The 24,815-nt window shown below is 40.1% G+C and overlaps 1 protein-coding gene across 1 annotated transcript; it reads right to left on the bottom strand.

The window, feature by feature from the left end:
- Window positions 1–1,379: 1,379 nt before the first annotated feature.
- Window positions 1,380–21,578, bottom strand: LOC104571877 (cytosolic phospholipase A2 epsilon). The gene is made up of 20 exons (XM_088520480.1): window positions 21,552–21,578; window positions 19,980–20,052; window positions 13,553–13,689; window positions 13,033–13,164; window positions 12,439–12,479; window positions 11,472–11,514; window positions 11,197–11,260; window positions 9,986–10,146; window positions 9,703–9,795; window positions 9,151–9,188; window positions 8,373–8,529; window positions 7,680–7,816; window positions 6,797–7,019; window positions 6,362–6,476; window positions 5,558–5,695; window positions 5,295–5,402; window positions 4,021–4,212; window positions 3,510–3,676; window positions 2,549–2,735; window positions 1,380–1,618 (listed from the first exon to the last, which is right to left on the bottom strand). Exons 1-20 carry the CDS (start codon window positions 21,576–21,578, stop codon window positions 1,380–1,382), a joined length of 2,472 nt encoding a protein of 823 aa, XP_088376606.1.
- Between the last annotated feature and the right edge of the window lie 3,237 nt (window positions 21,579–24,815).

The raw sequence follows: 24,815 nt of genomic DNA, 5'->3' as shown, positions 1-24,815 counted from the left end.
ATCCTTTTCTAAAATTGGAGAAAAAAAGCCTATCTTCCAATCTTTTTTTTTTTTTCTTTACTCCACAAGTTAATATTCTTAACACTATCTGAAGAACTGTCCAAAGGGGAGGTAGACTTCTTGGGAATGAAATACGATTGTTTCCTGAGTTACAAAACTGATCTGATGTGCTACCTGTTACCCATGTTTTCTTTACCAAGTCCACCTTTATCCATCAGATGTGCACATACATCACTTAGTACATCCCCAGGAAACGTTTTCACGGTCTCTTCTGCTGTTCTTCAGTAATAACATTGACATTCCAGTGCTGTTATGTTTTGCACTATGATATGTGAATCAGATTTTTCCCCAAAGCCACTGCTTGAGTGCATTGGCCAAACAATAGACTGTGATGATCATACCATCCTAATATGTAGCAACATACCAAGCAGCTATATTTTACATTATATATTTATTTAAAAACTGCAATACTGTGAACAGACTGTTGGTATCTTATTCCATTTCTTCAGTGCGCTTCTTTGTGTGCAATCACAATACAACTTGCAATACCTTCTCATACGTTATCTGTTTCAGTATTATTTAGATTCACTACATAGAAAAAGTTCTGGAATTGCTGAAGCAATGTTGCTCTTCATATCAGTACCTGCAGCTTGCACACATGTGGGATGAGACAGAACACCGTGGACTGTGAGCAGAAATGGCAACGGTCCTTTGAAACAAATCTATATGCTTAATTTAATTAATCAGATGTCCCTGAAGAACGAAAGTCCACCACCCATACACTCCTGTCATCCAGCATGACAAAAGTTTGAAATATTTAATATCCTTGCTAAGACATGGCAACTCATGACGAAAAAACACCTGGGAAGAAGAACTTTTTTAAAGATAGACCTTCATTTAATTCAGGTTATTTAAAAACAAATAAAATTATTTTAATTGATACAATACGATCACCACTTTCTGCACTTGAAGACAACTTCATGGATTTACTATCAAAGGTCCCAGTGAAGTGACACAACATTTTGCAGATAGAAGAATGCTAGGCACCAAGACAATAAAAGATTGCAAGGAAGAAGTTAAAACTATTTTCTTACCACACACAGCCGAATATTTGCATTTTGTGCATCACAGTGAGCCATGGTTAAGAACACAGACTGGTCCATTCAATATTGAAATTAATGATCAAAAAGCAACTGCTCGCTAAGCTGAATCATATGACTTTTAAGTAAATACTTCAAGCCATCTTCACTGGAAAGGCTACTTTGATAGAAAGAGATGGCACCCACCAAGAACCTTTAATTAGGTAATGCATTTCACAAGTCATTCTGCCCTGTCCTGATAAACTGGGATGGAAAGAAGTGAGAGAGGAGAAGTGCAGTTCAAGCAGGAGGCTGCGCCTGTGACACTTGCTGGCTCTGAGCTTGTTTCTTCCGTGCCACTGCTGTGCGCAAGGCCTGCAGGATCACGCTCTCGTTATTCATGATGTTGTAATTAGTCAGCTTCAGGAGCTTGTTGAAATCATCTGCTTTCAGCGAGACCTCCCGAGTGGAGTATGGAGAGCAGAAACTGGAGATATCAACCTTGCCCTGGTCCATTTCCGCAGCACTGCGTGCCATGCCTGTTGAGGGCAAAGAGGCAGTAAAGTTCACTGCTGAGATGTTTGCACTGTCCCATGAAACTATTGCACTCTGATAGACTTTGTCATGAATAGAGAGAGCACAACTGTGGTTGCTGTGAAGATATGTGCCACATTATGTCTGAAAAATCTACTTTTCAACAAGCCAAAAAACCAAAGAAACAAAAAAAGAAAGTGGTACTAAAAGAGATTCCACTGAAATTCACACCTTCCAGTATTAGTCACAGCATGTCATTCTGTGAGTGTTTACAGATGCTTCAAGTCTCACTCCACAGATTTTTGAGCAATATATATATACTGCTCATAAACTCATATGCTACAGGGACATATAAGAATGAAGAGATGTAGAGGAGGAAGCAGAATGTTAGTAGCTTTGGAAATTATCGTATGAACAAAAGCAGTTTCTCATCCAGTGAAAATACTGGTTCAAAAGGACATTGTGACAGTGTTTAAGAAGTCCTTAGATAACATACTCTGGCTTTGATTTCTCAGGAATTGCATTCAATATGATGAACAGCCCAAGTAGGAAGCACAGTAGCCACCTACAGAACCATTTTATACTATAATTTTCCCTAAATCTAGCTATGTCGTACAAATACATAACCTGAAAAATAAGCTGTGTGCTAAATCATAAAGTAAACTCTTGGAGATCTCAAGAGGAAATTAGTTCCTACTCCTCTACTTAATGAACATATTTCCTCTTTCACTGAATTGTACTAAGACTAATATCTAAAATTATACGCCAGATTTGACCTGATTTTGCAAATAGTTTGTGTCATCCTGTTTTGCAATGAATTTATTAGTAGAGACAAGCAATCAAAGGGAAAAAAATGCATTAGGATAAAAAAAAAGCACTCAGAGAGTAGAAAAAGTTAATTGGATCATTAAGATAGCTGAATATTGCTAACTTACCAGGTGCTACAAATCTTTGGAAGCTGTCATTCACCAATGGGAAATAAAGCAGTATCGGAGCGCCTGGGGTCTCGGTATCATCAAACATGTAGCACTCCTTCAGATTCTTCTTCTCATCTTCCTGCATCACAACTTTGGGAAATGGAAGTCCCTGCTCGGAGAAGTATCTACAGGCCTGTTCCAGAGGCTGGGTCACAGCCAAACAAGAGTGAAAAATTAATAAGAAATGAAAAAGCTACAAAGATCAAGCTGCTTTTGAAATCCAGAAATTAATTCCCAGTTGCACAAAATCACACACACTGCAGTAAAGCAGGCAAGAACGGGAGCAACGGTAGCCCAAATAGAAGTGCAGATATGTGTTTTTATGCGGTGCTACCTGAGTTGACTACCAGTTTGAAAGCCTATATATCAATTTTAACCTATTCAGATTTTGGTAAAGATAGTGAATACATTTGACCTCTTGCTACTAGGTCTCTATAGAAAGAGGGAAGTTTTATTTATTCATTTTTTTAATAAAAGTGAAGGGCTTCTTCACTCAAATGTTTGTTTTTGAACAGCCAAGAAACCACATTCACAAATAAAAGGACATTTTTTTTTATGTTTAAAGAAAATGCAGGTTCAAGTTAGCAGCTCAATTGCAGCCAACATTTTTGCAGCTAAATTTTTTCTTTAATATGTTATATAAAACTGTAATAGAAATTGCAACTCAACCATAAGCTCACTATGCTACTCTGTACCTCACTACTGAAGCACAGTGCTCCTATCATTCCACTTAGGGCTATTTCAAAAGCAATTTAAGGAAAAAAAAAAAAACAGATATTTTCCTCTCTCTGAGTTCCCCTGCTTCTCTTGGAAACACCATGTTACTTAGTTGTACTAAAAAAAAAAAAAAAAAGATGCCTATTTAAATGCTAAAAAAACAAAGTCTTTTTTTAAGCCAAGAAAATTTGAGTGCTCTTACCAAGGTTTGGGATCCACCAGTATAATTTAGGTGCAAGATCACATCCACTTTCCTCTCTGGTCTCATAAGTGGTGGGCAGCTAGTTTCAAAGAAGAAAGCAGAATCTACCAATTCCAGGTGCTCTGAATTGCCTCTCAGATCATTAGGGGACATGTCTAGCGAGGTGTCTAAAAGAGTAGAGTATTTGCAGTTATTAGCAAATTGCAGAAAGACATCTGTCTGGTTAGAAAGCAAAAGGAAGGTGAATTTCCCTCCCATGCAGGATTTTCTTTTTGCTTTATGGTAATGCTTTCTTTTAGAGCCTACCATTGCCTTATAAAAGAGTATGGTTTTCAACAGTCTGATGGTATTTTACCCTGGATTGTATCCTCAGTGTTCTTCATCCCAGTACAGACTTGCAGTACCACACAGTTGAAACATTAATCAAACAGCTGTATTACTGAAAGAGCTAAAGTGTTCCTTCACCCTTCCTCCCCTTTTCTCAGCAATTAACAAAAATCATCTGCTTTACCTTTCCATTTAGAGAACTGCTCATGCTGGATGTACTCGTTGTGCATCTGGAAGCCCCTCAGGAAATTGTGATATTTTGACACGGCGGGACGATCCGTTAGAATATCCCGGAGGGCTGTGGAGAGGCCACTTGCAGGAGTGTACATGCACGTTGCCATCTCGTAGGGTTTCTCAGGCAAGTCTGGTTGTTCCTCTAAAATATATGGCATAAATTTTGTGCAGTTAAATTATCATCATAATTAAGAGGATGCCAGGCAATAAGGTGAGAAAGGGCCATTTTCTGTACCAGTAGCAAACAGGTATTTCAACCTCTGAACCATCACTTTGAGGGTTGAATCAAAACACTGATGAGTATCAGCAATAGTCAGCAAATCACTTTTGATCTAGGACTACAAAAATAATTGAAATAAGAAGTGAGAGTAACCCTAAACTGTACTGCCATACTGTCAGGTTCACAGAATAATTTATTGCTTTTGCACATAATTTCTGGATGTTCTTCTGGATCCATAAGAATATTTTTTCCAATTTCTGCAAAGCAGGAAAGATAAAGTATTTGAAAAGGGTGTCATTGTATCTAAATATGTTATCTTATTTGTTTAAATACCCGTGTTGCAGGTATTATATTTCTCTAATAGGCATTATATTTCTCTACAGTCTGCAATGAATTCCAGTGAATTCCTTGACAAATTGTAAATTCTGTTTATGTTAAATATACATATAAATATATATAGTTTATTATTTATAAATTACATACAAAATAAAACTAATGATATATATAATGATATACATTAATATTATATATAAATTATCTTTTGTGTAAAATTTATATTAATATAAAATAAACTTTTTTTTCTAAAGTCTTAATTCATGTCAGAATTGAAGGATCACTTTTCTTATGAAATAAAATAACTTGGGCCCACATTAATTTACTTTTCCAGGCAAACAAAACCCAGAAAAAAATCCCTTTATATATATTTATATTATATAAATATATATATGTGGGTTAATGCTTTTGGAATTTCATTTAGGTTAAATTTGTAATTCAAAGATTTTATTGAAAAGAAAAATGTAAATGTTTCAGATGTAAATTAAATATTTTGACTTTTAAAAAGCAGTCTTGAGTTTGGCGTGGGTTTTCTGAGTCACTTATTTTTCGTAGTGCCTCCTCTGTCCCAAAGCTGAGGGCATGGGACTGACAGAAGAACTCAGAGGATGAGAAGTGTGTATAGTTACCAGAAAAGGGATGCTTTAAGGCAAAGGGTACTTCAGTTTTACCTATTTCAGTCACTTTGTCTTGTGTCCATCTGCGCCAGAAATCCTCTGAATTGTCAGCTGCATGCCAGGCATCCAGGAGGTTTTTAGAGAAGATACTACTCCACATTCCTAGAAAGTACAAGTATAATAAAGTGTACTGAGGTGCTTTACTGAACTGTCTTTTGCTCCTTCCACAGCAATTGTAACTTTTTTTTTTTAACATTTCTCTCCAATTTTTGCATAAGCTCAGACATATATTTCATTTCCTCAGAGCAGTGAGTCACCTTGCATGAAGCAGATGCGGGATTCAGGGAGCTTCTTCATCAGGCGACCCATGAAGAACTGACTGCCAAAATCCTCTGCCCGAATGAAGGCTCCATATTTCAGGAATCCCACCTCGTACGGTGTGAACTCCACCCACTCTGCCAACACAATCACAAAGTTAGCTCCAGGAGCCAAGAAGACATGGCTGCTAAAAGTTATGAAGTAAATAGACACTGAATAAACCCCTCAGGCTGCAGCTTTTGCAGGCAAGCTTACATATACTAAGCAAACTCTACTGACAGAGCCACCTCTCAGATCCAGCTGAAAATTTAATCAGCTGTCACACTTTCTCCAAGCTGGTGAAGAAACAATTTAGTGGCTAAGGAAAAAAAATAAATTTAGATTCCTTTTTATCTAGGAAGTGAAAAATGCTTCCTGTGGGAGGTGAACTCAAGTGCAGTGTAGCTTCTATTGCTTTTACTGCCATTAGTTGACCATGAAAAACATAAATTGCATGAATGCAACAAAGCTTTAGGGAATCAATTTCTTTAAGGACTCCTAGGATTGCCCTTCTTTCACAGGCCCACGGATCTGCAGTGTGTTTAGTCTGAAGATACCATCTAAACATCTAGACTTACATGTCAGTCAATCTAACCAAAAAGAGGTAGAAAAAAAAAAAAAAGCAAACTACTGCTATATCTGTTCTATAGCATCCCACTATTATCTCTTCATAAGACTTTTTTGGGCTTAGAGCAAGGGTAGGATCTGTACTCAGATTGTATCTCCTTAGGCATGAGCCTCTCTTCCTTGAATTGAAACATTACCTCTAAAATCTTTGGTGGTAACTTTGTCCTTGACATTGAGAGCAAGGTAGATGGGCAGCGGGTTCTGGCCCTGATTCACTGCCCGTCGCTGGTCAGAAAGCCTGTGGTGGCATTTCTGGATTTGGAAAAAAAAAATAAGAAAAAAACAGTTTAACTGATAATCCCTTCCATTAACTTACTACAGCATTTGAATGTGGGATATCATTTATATAAATTTCTACCTAGATAGACACTCTGTGTCCCCTAGTTATTAATGCAAATAAGGGGATGTTCTACCCACACGTCAGGTACTGATTTCCGGCCAACCATATAGAATTTCGCTGTGCACAGATCTCTAAAATGTTACTATCCTTCTGCCTCTTCCTAGGTTTTTAATTTCTGCTGGTGGCCACAAAGGTCACCAAACTTCTGAGAGCAAATATGTATAGTCATTACCCCATCATTTAACATGGATTCGATTATAAGTCCCCACAAATCAATGAAAGATGTCATGTGTCCTGCTTGGGTCCTCTGGCTCAACTCTTTGTAGTAGTTCCTCAGACTTCTTAAACAGAAAGATCCCATCTTGCATTTGGCTGCTTGCTTCCGAGCTTCAGTTATTACTTCTCCAAGATCTTTACGTGACCAATCAGCATCTTCATACAATTTGGTCATAGTCCTGCAGGCAGGAAATAAAATGCGAAGGGAAAACAAATGAAGCTGATTATTTTGAAATTCATGAGAGAAATTTTGGCACTTCTTTTTTTCCTTTTTTCTTTAATCTTTAAATCACACCTTTCCTTTGAGCTTACCTTGAACAGAGATACAGGTCTAAAGGTAGCCAATTAAAACGAACTGATCCCAAAGCATGCAGCTCTACCAACTATCTATACTGTTTCTGTCCCAAAACCATAAAGACTCATTTTCCATAGGAATAATTTTCAAATGTCCAATAAAATCTCCTCATTTAATTACGGATAAATTATGTAAATGACATGGAATATATGATGTATTTACTATATGTTTTTTACGGCTGATCCTAGCATTTAAAGGCCATAGACAGCAGCAGTATCTCAACAGACTGCTTTTCACTTGCTGAGATCTAAAATCTTAGACAAAGCATGGGTTTTGCTTAATGTAACAAGATCCACAAAATACCTAAAATTGTGTATAGAAACACAGACACACAGACATCTGTGTGCATCTGTGTGTGTGTCTGTGTAGCTGCATATGAACGGAGAACCTAATCACAACTGTGAGCTTCTGGTTCCCATGAAAGAGTATTGAATTTCCAAGTGCATATTCCTGCAGATAAACTCTTTACAAAATCACTTCTCACCATGTTGTGCCAGATGAGCCACTGATGTATGAAACACAGTCCAGAACATTCAACTTTTGAAGACCCAAAATGCTGCCATACATGGCAGTGAGCGCTCTTATCCCACATCCTGCTGTAGTCACAGCCACTACAGGCACCTGCTCAAGGCAAAAAAAAGGCAGAAAGCACAGGTTGAAAAGTGACACTGAGGGATGAAGGGAAGGGACGGGAAGGGAAGGGAAGGGAAGGGAAGGGAAGAAAACCATTAATAGAAAGATCTGGATGCTGGTAAAACAAAATATGTAGATTACAGGAAAAGTGACATTGCTCCATAAATAATATGGAATGCTTATAAATAACTTAAGTTGCTTGACATCCCTGTAGAATACAGTGAAAGGTACTGCAACTTTTAGAAAGGTTTTTTGGAAAAAAACATAACATAGGCCAAATTTGTTGATTTGAAGTTCTTTTAAATGATTAATTGCTTGAAAGTCAAGCTGAAAACAGAATTTTCCCATTCAGACAGACCAGCAGCCTTTAAGGCTGAGATCACACTGGGTGCAAACAGCATTTGGCAAAAGGAGTTGTTGACAGAGGACCTCGTTCCTCATCCAAATGGAGGGGGTTCACAGGGGAAGAATGTGCCTGCTCTCATCTCCTGGCCCAAGGGAAAGCAGAGAGAAAAATCCCCTCAACGGTGCCTTTCCCAGTGACCTCGTGCTCTTGCAGGTCTTCTTCCAGGTGAAGGAGCTCCTTCAGCGCAGCAGCAACCACCTGCTTACGGTTCTGCAGGAAGTTCTGCTCATCTGCACACAGGTCGAACCCCAGGCGGGCGTCTAGATTTCTCGGCCTGTAAAACAGACCCTGAGTCCTGAGACCAGGGCAAAAATATTATGTATTATAACTTGCTGTAGGTAGTCCCAGCTGAGTCACAGACTGCATAGTGCAGTGTGAAAAATGGGAAAAAAGTAATATCACAGTCCTAAATAAATGCAGGGTGAGACATGTACTGGCTAAACGTTTACTAAAATGAGAAGCATTTCAGGCAGTTTCTTTTGTCTGATCATGTAATTGATCTTTCAGATTTCAACAGCATCTACCATACATATACATGCATATAGCAGGGAATCACTGGCAGTAGATGCTGGATGGATGAGGATGGCAGCTAGTGCCTTGGCTAGTGCCTTGGTTTCACTTGGCGCTATACAGAAATGCAATTTCTGTGTGGGCCTGTTCTCTCTGTCTGCAGGCCTGGTAGTGCACACACAGCAAGATCTATCTTCTGCGCTAACAGTTCGGAAACTGGAGGGAAAAGGGAATCGTGATTTAACCCTCCATCGCTGGAAAAGAAGAACTGGGCTAACAAAAGCCTGTAATCAAAGGATTAACACAGCTGAGTTTACAGCCCAGTGTGCACAGCCCCCTCCTGACTTCGCACGGGCTGCGCAGTCGTCTCAATTATAGGATTAGGCCTTGTGAGAGACCCACTTACCATTCACTTGCCTTTGCATACAAGTCAAACGTCCTCTCCTGAAAATCACAACACAAACAGCGTAAGCATCCTCACACTGCTAATCCCCTCCAGTCCATCCATGGGTTGAGTTTTACTAGCATTGCCATCAGCAGCAGAGCCTGGCCTGCGGGGATTCGGGCTATGAGATGGGCAATGGGCTCCAATGCAACGTGAGCCGAATAGAACCTGATGTCACGTGGATTTAGGTCATCTAAAGGTTTCATAGATTAAATTACTTAAATGTCCTATTCATTAATGTTAGCTCACATACTGTATTGAGGAGCATCAAAGAAATATCCTGAGGAGATTACTTAGTTTAAATTCAGAACAGAGTTTATGTGCATGCCTGGAACCACACAGGAAATAATTTTTTTTTAAAAAAAAGTATAGTTGGGTTGGCACAGAGTGTCATTCATACCCTATACTGTAGAATACGTCATGGCTGACTGGAGTTGATGTAAATATCATCATATCACACACAGAACTGGAAGTGTTCTCCACTGATTTTTACTGAGAAAGAGAGGTTCTCACCTCTGCTACTGTTATTTTCTCTTGTATAGGAAGCGACGTCAGAGCTAGAGTCACAGATTCATTCATTTCCCTTTCATTTTGACTTGATATGGACTGGAAAAAAAAGTTTAAAAATAATGAGGGAAGTTAATTGTTATACAGAACGGAGGGGGAGGCAAAAGCCTTTGCACACATATACATACTAATTCCCTGCATACACACAGACCTGCACACATACAGGCCTTACAGCTCTCTGCAGACACATACAGCAAACAGCCATGGACATCGTAGCTCTGTCACATACCCTGCTGAGCCGTCTCCGCCGTGGCAGGGCCACATTTAAGGCTGATTGATTGTACTTGATATAGTGGAATCTGGCAGGAGAAGTCGGGCAAAGGCAGGAGCTCAGGGTGTGGATCTGGGTTCCTTCGTAGGAACCATCCACAGTAAAGGCAAACTTTCTTTCTGGAGAAATGATAGAACAAACACTGTCACACTCGCACAATCTTTGCCACTTTATAAGCTAATAGTAGACACTGCCTATTACTACATGTTCTTCATAGCTGCATCAAAACATCAACTGGTTCTCCCTCTAGCAAGTGTCCCAACTCCACCAATACGCATTGAACTCAGCAGGATTTAAGCTTCATCAGCACAGGCTGCAAATAATCCATGCTGTGGGCTACAAAGGACCTTCAAACTGAAGTTCTTCAAAATAAAAGCAGTTAACGTTATAAAAATGACCCTCCTTGGCTTGCACATCAAAGTAATATACCTTTTTCTTAAGTAACAACTTCATTTTGGTATCCAGATTATAAGATATATTCACTTATCTGAGTGCTGTATAGTGACTGCTCTAGTGAGTATAATATCCCTGCTGTTGTTACTGCTGTTACTTGTTACTGTTGAGATCTCTGCTCTATTCATTACAGAACTATTTATAGATTATTTTACTTTTTTTCCCTATAGCAGACTTTTTTTTTCCACAGCAGGACACAGTTTCCTTTGAAATCAGTAAAAATCAGATCCCCTGCATTATCTTTACCTTTATTTTAACATGTGATTCTTTTTATATATAATTTCTATCTAGCACTTTTACAAAAATGATGTCTAGTGATATTTCTGTTGGCCATATAGCCCTCGGTCCTCATCTTGCCTATTTTCTTGGTCTCTGAACCGATAAATATCAAGGAACAAAAAGGATTAACTCCAGTTAAGGGTTCAGAAGATTTCAATTTTCTGGATAAATATTCTGTAAAGTTATAAGCATCTGACAAGATGTTATTATAGCAGGAAGCATCTTGTATGGAAAGCAAACGATGACTTCACCCTCTATTCTGCAATAATCAATATATTTTAATCAGTTAGGCCCATCTCTAGAGTTCTTTGAACTCAGTAGGAATTTCTCTTGAATTTAAAATAATTTAAAAACAGGGTCGGCAAAGGTAAAAACTTGAATGCCTTTTGCTATAAAGTGGCCTGCAGTCTTAATCTGCGAGGCAGTGAAATACAAACCTGGATCCTCCTTCCTCAGCCTTCCACCGTTCACCTGCACATCCAGGCAGGAGACCTCCCGGGACTGCAAGAGAGGAAGACAGGAGGAGAGGAAGGCTCGCACCGCCCCGGCCACGCTGGGCACCTTGCCAAGCCCCACACCAGCTGGTGGCCACGGAAGGGCCTCGCAGGGTCACCCGAGCCCCTGGCACGGAGCGAGGGCCTCGCGTCCGCAGTACGGGCTAGGAAACGAGCACCGCGGCGCAGCGGGAAAAGGGGAACGGGAGAGCAATTACCACTAGGACTCCATTGGTAGTAATGTTTTCAGGGGGATCTGGACTGAAAGACAAAACAAAAATGATTGATTCTTAACTATTCTTTTTTTAAAAAAAAAGAAAAAAAAACACTCTTCATTATTATTTCCATCTCTTTATTTTTAAAAGTCTTTGGATGGATGACACAAGCAAACAGCCTGAGAAACTCTAGCTGTATATTCAGTCCAATTTGCCTCTCACATGCAGCCTGAATTTAAAACCCAGGCTGCTCTGTTTCTGGAGACCTGCTAAACATAAAAGCTCCTCACTATATTTGACAACATCCTTTTTGAGACACATTGGGAGCAGAGTTACACAGAGATGGCAAAATTACACAATTGCCCCATATGGGTCAGATTCAGACCTGGGGTGCTACAGCTAGAAGCATATGCCATTAATAAAAAAGGAAAATATATTACCATTTATCTTAAAAATCAGCAGCAGCACTAAGCCTGTTTTAATGCCCATTCTCTCCTTTAACTGTATAGTCAGCATAGAAATACAGTAAAAAGATTTTTTTTAATTTATTCCCACAACTAAAACAAATTCAGAATATGACTTTCCCATATTTTTATAGCAAAATGAATATCCGTGACCACACAGTAAGGAAAAAGAGAAGATTTAAAACTTTCTTCTGTGTAGGATGCCCAATATGGCCTATGCAAGGGCAGCATTCTGGAGACATTTCTCCACTTCAGTCAGTGTCCATGCTTGCTTATCAGTGTATCTGAATGTCCAGGATGAATAAACCCATGCCACGCACTGACAGCTGCTTTGCTGTTAAATGTCAGGCACAAGTATTCATTCCCTGAGCACTCAGGGGATGCCTCCCATTTCATTAAAACTGTAACAGTATTAGGCGGGCACAAGTATGCACGTAAGTCTTGTATCTGTAACATCTTGTCTCTGACATACCAATTCCAGTAGTCACGTATTTGACTTTACTCACCTGCTCTCCAGTATGAACTGAACCTCCAGTTCCTCTTCTCCCTGGGAAAGAAAATAAACAAAATTACTGGGCATTGATTTTGCCAGAAAATCGTATCCTTCAGGGTGCAGGAATCTGTGCTGTTCATGGACCTCCTCTAAAGTAGGATCCACCTCTTTTTACTGCATATGCAATGGTTTTCGTTGTCTTTAGGCTTAGCCATGCTGAATCCAGTATAGTAGTTGTTTAGCTGTTTATAGTAGTTTACACCAAGTAGGCCAAATCTTCTTTTCCTCAGTACTTTTCTCTGAACCACCAGCTCTAGTTGGAAAGGAACATCTAAAATTTTTGAGGTAAATTCTCAACATTTTGGCATCAAAGATGGCAACAAGGCATATCTATACCCAATACTGTTGGCCAACTCCCTCTATGGAAAAATGTTCCAAAATTTATTGTAAAGACAAATGTTTCACACAACCTCTGAAACTGATGAATACACTCATGGGGCTGAAAGGACAATAAGAAAGGCAAGTACAACAGTGAGAGAAAAGCTGAAATAACCACTACCTCACTTTGTTACACCCTTTTAGTTATGTCTTTGATTTTTCTCCACACCTGTGGATTCAACTGGAAACACAGCTGAATATTTTCTCCAAGCTGGATTTTGGAGACATCAAAGAAAACAGTAAGGAGATGGTCATCTTGAGTTGTGCTGTCCTCATCACAGACTTTCAGCTCCAGAATATTCTGGGAACAAAAAGAAAACAAAACAAACAAAAGTTATATGTAAGTTTTAACAAACAAAATTCTACAAATAGATCATTTTAGCTGGAGGAATTGAAGAAAGAAATTCAAGAATGAAAACAAAAGAAACAATAAAACAGAGATCTTGCAGTTGCCCTCTACAAGCCCCATCAGCTGTTTAAAAAGTTAAACAACTGCACTTAGTGTGAATATTTTGCAAGTGAATTCAGAGAGACAACGTATGGAAGGGCCATACATTACATCTGGTATCCAGTAGAAAGGCTTACTTCTGCGCAGGGAAAGAAGCATCTCAGTAGCCATGTGCAGCCCAGTGCTCAGAAAGCACCTACAGAGTGAACGGCAAGCACAGCATGAGAGGCACCGTTCCTACCTTGACCTGGCTCTGGATGGTGAAGTGGAAGGTTTCGTTCCACGTTGGGTTCTTGCTGTTACGGACCGTCTTGGTACGGAACTGCTGCACCGAAGCTGTCGGCAGGCTCAAGCTCACGTAGCAATCAGACTGGGTGACTGCGTGAGACAGGAAAGGTGGGAAAGCAAAGAACCAGTGAGTGACATTTAGTTTTCCAGCAGATGTTGCACTGACCTAATTTTTAAGCTCTGTGTGCAGGACAGTACGCACAATGTAGTCCAGGGTGCTACATAAGGTGCTATCAAGTCAGTGATAAACAAACAGCTTTACTCACTATAAATGCAAGACAGTTCTTTATCTTTGAGAATTACATTCTTTTAATTGCTGGAAAAATAGCAAGTATTCAATACAAGCTTGCATTACACTCCTTTCCAAAGAGATAGTCAGTCTGTCTATTTGTATCAAGCTTCAGAGAGCTGAAAAGCATTGAAAAATCATTTGTACACCCACAGGCATGCACACACACATTGGAGACACACAGAGAACTCCTCAGCTTCCTTTGGGAAAAGGGAACTGCAAACTTTTGCAATTGGAACTGGTGCTGCCAGAATCGCCTTCCTAACACACTGGGCCTTCCACAGGCAGGCAGGGAAATTCCTGAATATGTTTATGGCTCTCAAGCTGGAGCTTCTGCCTAGTCTACTTTTTGAGTATCCTTTCCTTTTCCTAGCACAGCGAGTTTCCCACCCTAGCTTCAGCTGGAATGCCTTGCGCTGATGGCTCCCATGAAGTCACATTGCTGTCGCAGATGGCAGGTCTTCTGTCAGGGCTCCTTTGTCTCCATGTTTTCCCATTTGGAAAGTTGAAGAAGGAAGCACCAACACACCCCTACACACGCTGTAAAGCTTATCAAGATGAAAAGATATACACATTTCTGTGGAGAAAGTAAATTATACTAAATCCCCTCTTAAATGGATTAAAATGAACACATGTAAGAAAGGTATCAAAATGTTGAACAGTTTGACTGTGGTACATTTACTTCGAGAAGCAGCTGTCCTGAGGGATAGTTTTAGCCAGCAAAGCTGTGTAAATAATACTGAGTAATGTAACTATTTTCACCTCTATCTCTATGCCTTGGCCCAAGAGAGCAATAATAGTGTTTGCAACATTTGATGTGCAAGCGAAAGCTTGTCTGTGTTTCCCCGAACAGAGGAAGATGGCAGCTGCTTCTTTGCACAAGATGGCATTGCTTTCATCTTGTCATGTTGATTAGAGGTATATTCAGGCCATAAAGCTGACTTACAAATTTGAATGTTTCTAGGTGCTATGGAGGGCTGCTTTGGAATTTTCATTTTTCCTTACCCAGATGAAGAGGTGGGCTGCAAAATTTTACTCCCTGCCTGCATTCCACCAGATGCAAGAGATGTTCAAGACCAAGGTTTCAGGATGAAGTAGTGGTTAGCACTTCATCAATGAGCACTTTCATTTTGAGGTCAAAACAATCTGTGAATAGTTTTTGCCAGCCATTGAGAAACAGAAGGTGAACATGAATCATAAGATGAACTAATCCGTTGCACCCCCACACAAAACTCAGCGATGACTACTCTGCCAAACACAGTCTACCAGCTATGGATGAGTGAGTACCTGTGGAAGTGCTAAATAGACTGGGGGTGGAGGGTATTTTATGAGTAAATGCCGATCGCTCTATTAGCTCTATTATACAGCTCCTCTCCTTGCAACTCGAGTGTTCCAGCCATTGGGCAACACCTGGCTTCAGGCAGCCTCGTCCTATTCAGGTTTTCCTGTATATTTGAAGTCAAAGTTTTCCTGGTTAACCTGACTTTGTGAAATGTTGAGTAAATTACTCGTTTCTTTACATGAAACTAAAGGATTAATGAAGCCAGTTTTGTTTTGCTTTCTGACTTCCCTAAGACTTAAGCCAGCTTTGTTTCTCCTGTATTTCTGAAATAGGAATAACTTCATCAGTTGAAGGGAATCGTGAAACTCAGTATATTATAAAAGTCATATAAACCATAAAAAATAAACACATAGAAATCACTTTCTAACACTTTTGGTACCTCCTAAACTTGTGTGTACAGGAAATGTCCCTAAGAACATCTTTCCTGACTACTGGAAACTCCAGATTCACAGGAGCACAAATTGCTGTTAGCTGCTGTCACCACCAGGAGGAGGACCAGAAGGTGACAGTGGAAAGACTTACAGTCATCCAAAGTTTATTTTACTGACATTCCCCAAATACATGCTTTGTTTGCTCTGCCATGGGGCTACATCTGTTGTGCAGAACAAAAATTATTCCACAAGTGCACCACTTTTTTTTTTTGTGATTGAGCTTAGACATCTCTGTGATAATTGCCTGCTATAATAAAATAGCTTATACGTTTGAGAAATGACCACTTGTCAGGAAGGAGTCAGAGCTCTTATTTCTCATTAGATCTCTGAGTTCCTCTGGATGACTTCTGTTGCAGTCACCAAACAAGCATGCTGCCCTGCTCCCTTCTGTGCAACGTGTTTGACGATGCTTTTTGTACTTCAGGGGCATCGCATGAAACTCCACTACCTCTCATCTATGCAATATCTCCAGGTGTTATGAAAGATGCACCTGACAGCACCTAAGAATCTTGTTTTACATTTATAGGATACCTCAAGCCTCATATTTTACCAGATCAACTCTAGGTACATGCAAATTTAAACACTGCTACTCAGTAGCTGGTCACTCTTCAAGTACGTGTACAAGATACCCATTACTAGCCATTGGCATGTAAATCATCATTATCCTGATACATAAGTGTAAAAAAATCTAACTACAGAAGAAGAGTGATTGTGCTGAAGAGTGATGGATGTAGAAGGACTTTACAACAGTACCCTATGTCCCTCCTCTTGTCCGTGGCGTGTGAACAGCCATCCCACATGCCGGCAGTGTCGGCTGTGGTATCACCGTTGGGCAACATCCTGCCCAAAGCAGGTGGGGCAGCACGTATTTAATGAGAGCATGATCTCTTCACCCAGCTATTACACTAAGTTTCTAATTAGCTTCCAGGATGGCAGCAGGACTGGATCTTAATTGCGTTTTACCATTGGAAAGCCCGACAGCAATATGACCCATGCTAAAAAATGCCATAGCTGGAGTACTGCATAACAACCTAGACAACAACAGAAACACCACAGGCAGCTCAAATTCAGCAAGGTTAAACCAAAAATTTCAATGCCCAATTACCTCCTTTTTTTTTTTTTTTTTTTTTTTTTTTTGGTGCTAACAAGCATGACCTCCAGTTTGTCTGTCACTTGAGGCTCCACTAGTCCTGTCGGGGGTGGATTTTCTCATGACAGCCAAGATATAGATATAGTTTTTCTTATTGTGCTGAAAGGATTCAAAACAAGTATGTGGTCTCAAACCCAGTTCTCCCACATCATCGCCTTGATCATGTCACCTCCCAACTGGAACTTCCCATCCCATGAAATGCAAACTATCATTATCTACTGACAAAAGCATTTTTCTTCCTCCTCAGATACCCTGGCTGCTATGTAGAGATATGGTTCGGGAGGGCGATGTTGTTTTCCAGAGTGTAATTTAGTAGACAATTTAGATTATTACTTATTACTTTAGATTATAACTTATTTTTTTATAAGAATATGTGCTACACCTGTGGAAATAAATTTCATTTTTAAAGTCCTTCACAGTAAGATTATCAAAATTCATTCAGTCCTGGAATATTAGTTCCTGCCTCCAGACAACATATGACATTAATTTCCATCACTTAATAGTTTTTTTTTTCTTCCTTGCCATACTTTATCAGTACATATCCTCTTGTTTTATGATTAGTTTTCAAGCAGCACCTAGAACAATAGGGTTCTGGTTTGTAACTGCAAGTGCTTAAATATCATGGTGAAGTAAGTAATAAAACAACAAAGAAACAATAGCAACAGTGCGAGAAGAAAACAGCGGAGGAAGTCTGTGGGCTCCTGTAATAAGCATCACATTGGACAATCATTCCTGAAAGAAATAATGTATTTCACTGCCTCCATTTTATTTTAGCATCTCAAACCTTTCCATGTATTGAGCTTATACAGAGCAGAACTGCTATTTCAATGCTATAAAATTATGTTTCTAGTATTTATACAAAATATACTATATAATGTTATAAAATACTGCATCCAAAATAGAATGAATATAATATAAAAGTTCGAAAACCTGAAAGTTTCCAAAATTAACAAGCCTAAGTAAAAATAATCTTCTTTCCACAAGGATGTAAAAAACAAACAACCCCCCAGAAGTCCTACTCTTTTGCCCTGAGCAAATACTAAAGAATATTTTTAATTATTTCCTGGGATAAACCTTAGGAGGATTCAAAGATTACAACAGGCAAATGTTTCCAAATAGGTATCCAAGAATCATTCAGTTTTTTATAACGTGTGCCAGAGGCTGTTACCAGACTGCTGAGTGAACATATCAAGGCATCCCATCAAGGAGAAAAGTCCCCGTCAAAGGATTATACACACTACTGGATCTCGTGTTCCCCAGCACTTCCAAAAGGCTCACGATGCAGAACGTAAAATCAGCCACTGCACTAGACCTAATGTTCCTCTGAGGGAAGGATCGTGGATCTCATCTAGGAGGGACAGCAACGTTGTAAGGAGAACATGGCCCCACACTCGGTGGATGTCCAGGAAGAGTTTAAGGAGAGGGCAAGCCTCATATGACGCTCCTTCAGCCTTCACAACTTAAGGTTGAGAGGCTGCCTAAGCCAACCTTCATCACATTTCCTTTCTGTGAACTTGTCCAGTGTCTGTCTTGAACCCACATGAACTTCTGGCATCCATAACATTGTGAGGAGCTCTGTAGCTGAACTACATGCTGTAGGCTACAAGGGCTGTAACAGGCCAAGCAGGAAATTTGAAATTCTCTGCCTAAGACACCCAGCTGAAGGGTGGGTTGGACTGGTGCACATCCAAATCTCAGGGCATTAGGGATCCAGGATGCAGATGGGATGCACACCCATCTCTGGGAACCAGCAAGCATTTGCAGGCCCAGGAACAGTGGCAGAGCGGATGAGCTGGACAGGGACATGGGTGTGCTCAGTGCAAAGGGGAATGCAGAGAGCATAAACAAGTACCAAATTCTCAGGTGAGATCAGAAATGGCACTAATACATCAATAAGTGCACCTGGCAGATTTTGTGCTCAGCAAAAGGCAAATGCCACTGGAGTTAAACAGCTAGCAATCTAAGCTTGAGCCAGCAATTAAGTGTATGCGAGGCAGTGACTACTATGAATTTTGAAAGGTCCAGATACAAAGTGCTGGGGACAAAGGCAAATGGGGTGGAGTGAGCAGGGGAGAAGTCCTCAACTCCAGCAGCAATATTGCTCCAGAGCAATAGAGAATTGTGCGCATGTGACCGATAAAGGCAAAAGCGTAACTACCCCTACTATACTTATCCTGCCCTTACTATATCTTAACTAGACACACTTTGATCCAGCTAGAGCATTTTCTTCACTTAAAGGCGACTTGCTCTCAGTCTGTGATCCCAATCTGCAAATCTCCTAATATTTTTATGTGGATATCACAAGACTAGTTGCCCTGCAATACAGGGGAGCCATTTTACAACAAAAGACTGTTGCTATTTTCTCCATATTTGACATCTGTCTTCAGGATTTTTTTTCCCCTATATGATGAAGGTACCCAAAAGTAAAATATTCCCTTTACAAGTATTATCTTTGTTTTGTCTGTAATCTTTTTCTCAATGTTTTGGTTGATATTATCATTTCAAATAATTGGCAATAGCTTACAAATGTTCGTCATAAAATATTTGTTGCTCTATTTCGCAGGTAATATCCAACCTATGTTTAACAGCATAAGCCAAAAATTGAAAGCCTGTGCTGTGTCTGCTATTGCTATGTTTTTAAATGTGTCTCTGTTATTCAAGCAATTACTTTAGCAGCAGTGTAGTCTGAGAGATGTGCATTGGACTGGTAAGCAGAAACGAGCAGTCCTGAGCTCACAGAAAATATTCAGTATCATTGCCAGTGATGCAAATAACAGGCATAACTAAGATAAAACCTATAAACTTCCCCCATCTAGCCTTCTTATTGCAACAATTCCTGAAAATAAATAGCTTTTCTTTGTTTCACATTTCCTTATGTAAACCTCAATCTGTGTTATATGCATTCTGTGCAGATATCTTTTGGACTAGAACTAGTGGCTGGTCCCCATAGTTACTCTTGCAAAAATCTAAGAACAGTTAATATCATCTAACCATGAAACTTCATTTTCAGCAAACCACAGCCATGCATCTCCTGTGTCTCTTTCACTCATTCACTTACTCACTTTCTCCTTATAGAAGTATTCTGTGGTATTTGTGACACTCGATTAAATTCCCAGTAGCTTCATGAGCATGTGGATGACCGAAGAGCAAGCAATACAAGATACTCACACAAGTCTGCTTTCCTGGCATTTCTCATCTGCATAACTTTCACAGTGAGCAAGTTGCATGGAGAAGGCTCTGTCTGTTGAACAAAATTTGTGTAATTAATATGCAAAGAGAAAGAACAGAAACACAGTTAGTGATCGTATTGGTTAAATGTTTCAATACTAATCATCTAACACATTCCTTGTACATCATTTTCTCCTTCATCCCTGAAGGCTCACAGCTAGGCATGACCACAGACTTAAAACGTGCTTCCAGTCATAGACCAAACCTCTGATGCCCTTCACTTTCCATTGAGAGGAAGTCTGTGGAAACCCTTAAGTTGAGGGTGATGAAGGACATTTGCAGCCTAATCAGAGAAATATATGACAGTGAGCCTTGTTGTATTATTAAGAAAAAACAGCATTCATCTAGGTCTGTGTAAATTCAAAGGATGTTATATATATCTACTGTATTTCACAATGCAAAGCAGACAATCTAGCAGGGCAGGAATTAGTAACCAAACTGTGATGTAATGATACAGCTCATTAGATGCTTTATTGCCATTTATAACTCCATTGTTATGCTTGATGTAGAGCAGAACTGGCACACAGACAGTGAGGACCTGAGGAAAGATGGGTATAGCCCATCTTTCGGAGGCAATACCAAGCTTCCCCAAAACTTCTCAAAAGCAGGGAATGAAAGCAACAAATCTGTTATTTTTTCCCCACAGAATAATTCAGCTCATCCAATCTTCCCTTGGGCAGAGGTCACAGGAAAGTGTCCTGGAAACCTTGGGAAGCCACCTAAATATAGGTGGTTATCAAAAAGCATTTGACAACCCTGTCAAGAAACAGGTTTCCTTTCACCAGCCTCCTATGGGGCTTGATCAAAAGTACTGGGGCTGAGGGTGAAGCAGCATGCTCCCTTGGTAATTTTCTTTTTAAGGAATAAAAAAGAGGAAAGTCTGCATTTTTAATATTCTGAATTGTCAAAACAAAAATAAGGTATTTTAAAAAGAGCAAAACTGTGCAACAGTAGAACAAACATATTCATAAGAGACAGCTCAGGCATACTGCCTAGAGAGCAGGGAATACCACTGCAATAAATCTGCCGTTTAATATTTAAATATATCAATGATCATGTCACCATTCATTCCTTCATGCCCTCCAAACACCTCAGTTTCTAAAAGCATTCATCTTTAATATTTTTGTTTTCTGGCTGTCCCTATTAGTTTCCCAATTAGAATTTCCTCATGGACACAAACGACACCTCTATTTCCCCTCAGCAAGTTACTTGCCTAACCTAAGTGGATAGAAGAACACAGCAGTGTTTAACAAGATACTTTTTTTTTTTTTTAATTGGGAATTTTCAAAATATAATTAAGCTCTGTAGCATTAAAGCCCTGGCGTTCATCAGCCTGAAAACACAAAGGAGGCGCAAAACCCCGGCAAAAGCCACGTCCTGCTGCCAGAGTGGAAGGAGAGGTCTTCCTGGGGATGACGGTACAGGAATAACCAGGCTTCCCACATCCTTCCCTGTGCCACGAGGGCCGAGCCCGGCTGACCACAGGCCTCACCGCAGGGCCCCGTCCCTTACCTGGCTCCGGCTGTAGAACGCCCCCATGGTGGTCCTGGTGGGCACAACGCGGCGGAGGAGGCCGGGGCGTCCGCGAGGCAGCTCCTCACGCTTTAAGCTGCCGGCAGGGGCCGGGCAGGTGCTCGTGCCTCACGCAGGACCCGCCTCGCCCCGTGGCCAGCGCTTGCTCAACACCCTCCTCATCATCATCATCATCTTCCTCCTCCTCCTCCTCACCGTGCGCCCGGGGCAGGAGGGACTTCTTCGCTGCTGTAGGGAGAGTTTCATTGAGGCACCTTCCCTCCCCGGGGCTTTTGTGGGTGTTTTAAAGCATTTCTGGTGCTTCTCTCGGGCTTTTGTGCACTGGAGGGTCAGCGACCTACAGCCTCTCATGCGCAGTGCACCCGGCTGCTCAGCCACAGGCAACCAGGCGATCCTCGGGCAAGGACATTCGCACAAACCAGGGTGCTCACAAAGGCATTTTTGTAGCTTTTTGTTGTCTAGAGGATCTTGGTTTTCAGACTCAACCAAAAGACAGTTCTTCCCATCCCAGCTTCCATCTTGTTCACAGGCAGTAAGCAGTCTCTGCCAAGAAACAAGGTCTTTGCAGGGTAGAAAATACCAATTACGATTTTGACATTTATTTTCACACAGGAAGGCAGGAAAACAAGCTCTTTCACAGTTATTTTTACAGAAATAGGATACAAACAAACAAACATGTTCTGTGAATGTGGTGACCCAGGGAATCCCATAAACTTGGTTACAGCTGCTGTGCTGCCCGATTTAGAGCAAGACGGGGGAGCTGCACCCCGCCTCCCCCAGGAGGGAACCTATCTGGAAGAGTTCTATCAACCTACCTGGAAGAGTTTATAAATTTATGTTTTTTCTCATTGTAAGATGGTAGTCACATTCAGGAGAGATCAACTTCAGATGAAAGCAATCTCTAAATGTTTTTTTAATAAATATTTCTTGTTTCAGTCAGGGAGTCTCTCCAGTGAAAAATATTACATGAAACAGCTCTCTTGCCACATGCAAGATTGTAAGAGTTCCCATGGTAAAGGCAAAAGTTTTAAATCTCATTCACTTTCCCATAAGTTTTTTCTTTGTGCATCTAAAATAAGTTTGCAATAGCTGCTCTCAAAGAAAGTATATTTGGGAGGGTGACATGTGAAGTTAGTATTAATTATTCTTTATGTTGCCCTGCTATTTATAATGCCTCACTGTGCTGGTCACTTCTAGGATCAGGTGAGGTGGTCCCTGCATCCATCTTCTCACAAACTGAGTACCAGTGCATTCACAAGAGAGAAACAGAGTAGGGGAGCACTAAAAATAGAGCATCATCCTCACTGTTATGACTACGTAATGGGAAATTGTGTTCATAAAATAATCTTCACTTTACAATGAAGTAAGAAAATTAATTGGTAAAGGGAACCACATATGATACGATTTGAATAAGATGTTTAGCACAGAAAGGCACTCTTCAGAACTAGACACAACAAATATTAGCCAAATAATAAACAGATTAAGTAAGGATATCTAACAGATCTCAAAAAGCAGCAGCCAAAGGAAGATATCTTCAAAGGAAAATATTTCCAATAGGACTCAGCCAGGTGTAATCCAATTGCGTGTTTTTATCAGTAATCTGGAAATAATAATAAAAAATCCTCCAGATATACTTGTGGCTACACAAAACCAATAATAAGGGAGATAGGGCTGCATCATAGAGTAAAACAGGTTCATTCAGATCTTTTAGCACAATGGAAATATACTTATGTCTAAACATATGGCATGCAAGCTGAATCTATACGCTAGGAATTATCACCTGAAAAAACAGTCTGGGAAAGCAGAAAAGGGGCTGAGCTTCCAATGTGACCCTGTGACAGGAAGAGCTAGTGCAGCCTGTGGTAGCATGAACAGGTATCTGAAGAGCAGGAGGACGTCTCAAGGTAAGGTTGATGCAAGATGCCTGCTGCAAAGTTTAGGGGCCCTCTTTCAAATAGCAAATATTGAAGTTATCAGGGAGGATAACGGAAAGAACTTCAGGATGATCTACGGGTCGGTTTTGTGCTGGCCAGGAAAACAGTGCAGATCCAACCCACAACTCACTTGGGATGCAGTACAGCTATGTCAGCGTAGCAATTAGTCACTGTCAGAAGATGGGATAATTCACCTTGATTAAAAGCAGGGTTGCTAATTAGGCTCCCACTGTCCAGCTGTTTGTTTGTGTGTGTGTGTGTTTGTGTGTGTGTTTCTTTTTCTGTCCTTCTATTACTTTCCTTCTGTACGAGGACCGAGACAAATAGCTGCCATCCTGCTGTTTTATTTCCAGAAAAACAAAAAAAAACTAGAAATAATGGGAGTAAAAACAAAACTAGCCCTGGGAGAGCAATCCAAGGTCATTCTAGTTTTTCTAGATCACAATTAAAACACTGAAACAGAGTAAATTTGCTTCACAGAAAGCAGGACTGCAAATCTAGATTTAAACATGTCATATTGCACCTAGAAACAGGGTTACAGCACATCCTTCCAAGTGTAGCAGTAGCACAACACAAAGAATAGGCTCTTAGGTGAAAAACATTCAAGTTGCTTTGCATGCAATCAGCTAGGTTTTTTTGGGGGGGGTTGTTTGTTTGTTTTCCCAAAAGACAAAAGTCTTTCTTTCACATCCATTTCTTATAACTTTGTTATAATGTATGTGTATATATATACACACATATAAAAATTAAATATATATATATTTCTTAGAACTTGGTTATAATAGTATATAAACAAATTGTTCATAGCTGATTATGAGCAACCTCAACACCAGTTCCACCCTGGTGACTCTGCAATCCTTAGCAAGAGTACGAGTCTTTTGCTATCAATAGCCAGGTAATCCCTAGCGCTTCCTGAGCTGCTGTGCACAGTCTCTGCAGGTATCACAGCTTCTCAGCGCAAGAGCAACACATTGGCTTTTACTCAAGAGATGCCAGTTCAAGAAACTGCCATTCTGCCAGACAAAAAAATGTATAAAAATACTATTTTTATATTTTTTTATGTACTACATATTTAATATTTCAGACAATGCTATATCAACTTACAAATACATATCATTTGGTATAATAATAACTTAGCAAAATTAAACTTGAATTTACTGCTTTAAATCTGGGATTAAACCAGTAGTAAATCCCAATCTGTTCATCTGAACAGCTGTTTAAATAGAGTGGAGGCCAGCAAGTCCTCATGGTGATGCAATTTATACAGCAAATAACACTGGCAAGCATCAAACATTTTTATTTCAAGATA

The sequence above is a fragment of the Tinamus guttatus genome, unplaced genomic scaffold (assembly GCF_059628265.1).
Source record: "Tinamus guttatus ecotype Peru unplaced genomic scaffold, ASM5962826v1 Tinamus_guttatus_pri_ptg000089l, whole genome shotgun sequence".
Lineage (NCBI taxonomy): Eukaryota > Metazoa > Chordata > Aves > Tinamiformes > Tinamidae > Tinamus > Tinamus guttatus.
The sequence above is the reverse complement of the archived record's forward strand: the minus strand, read 5'-3'. Positions and strand labels throughout refer to the sequence as shown.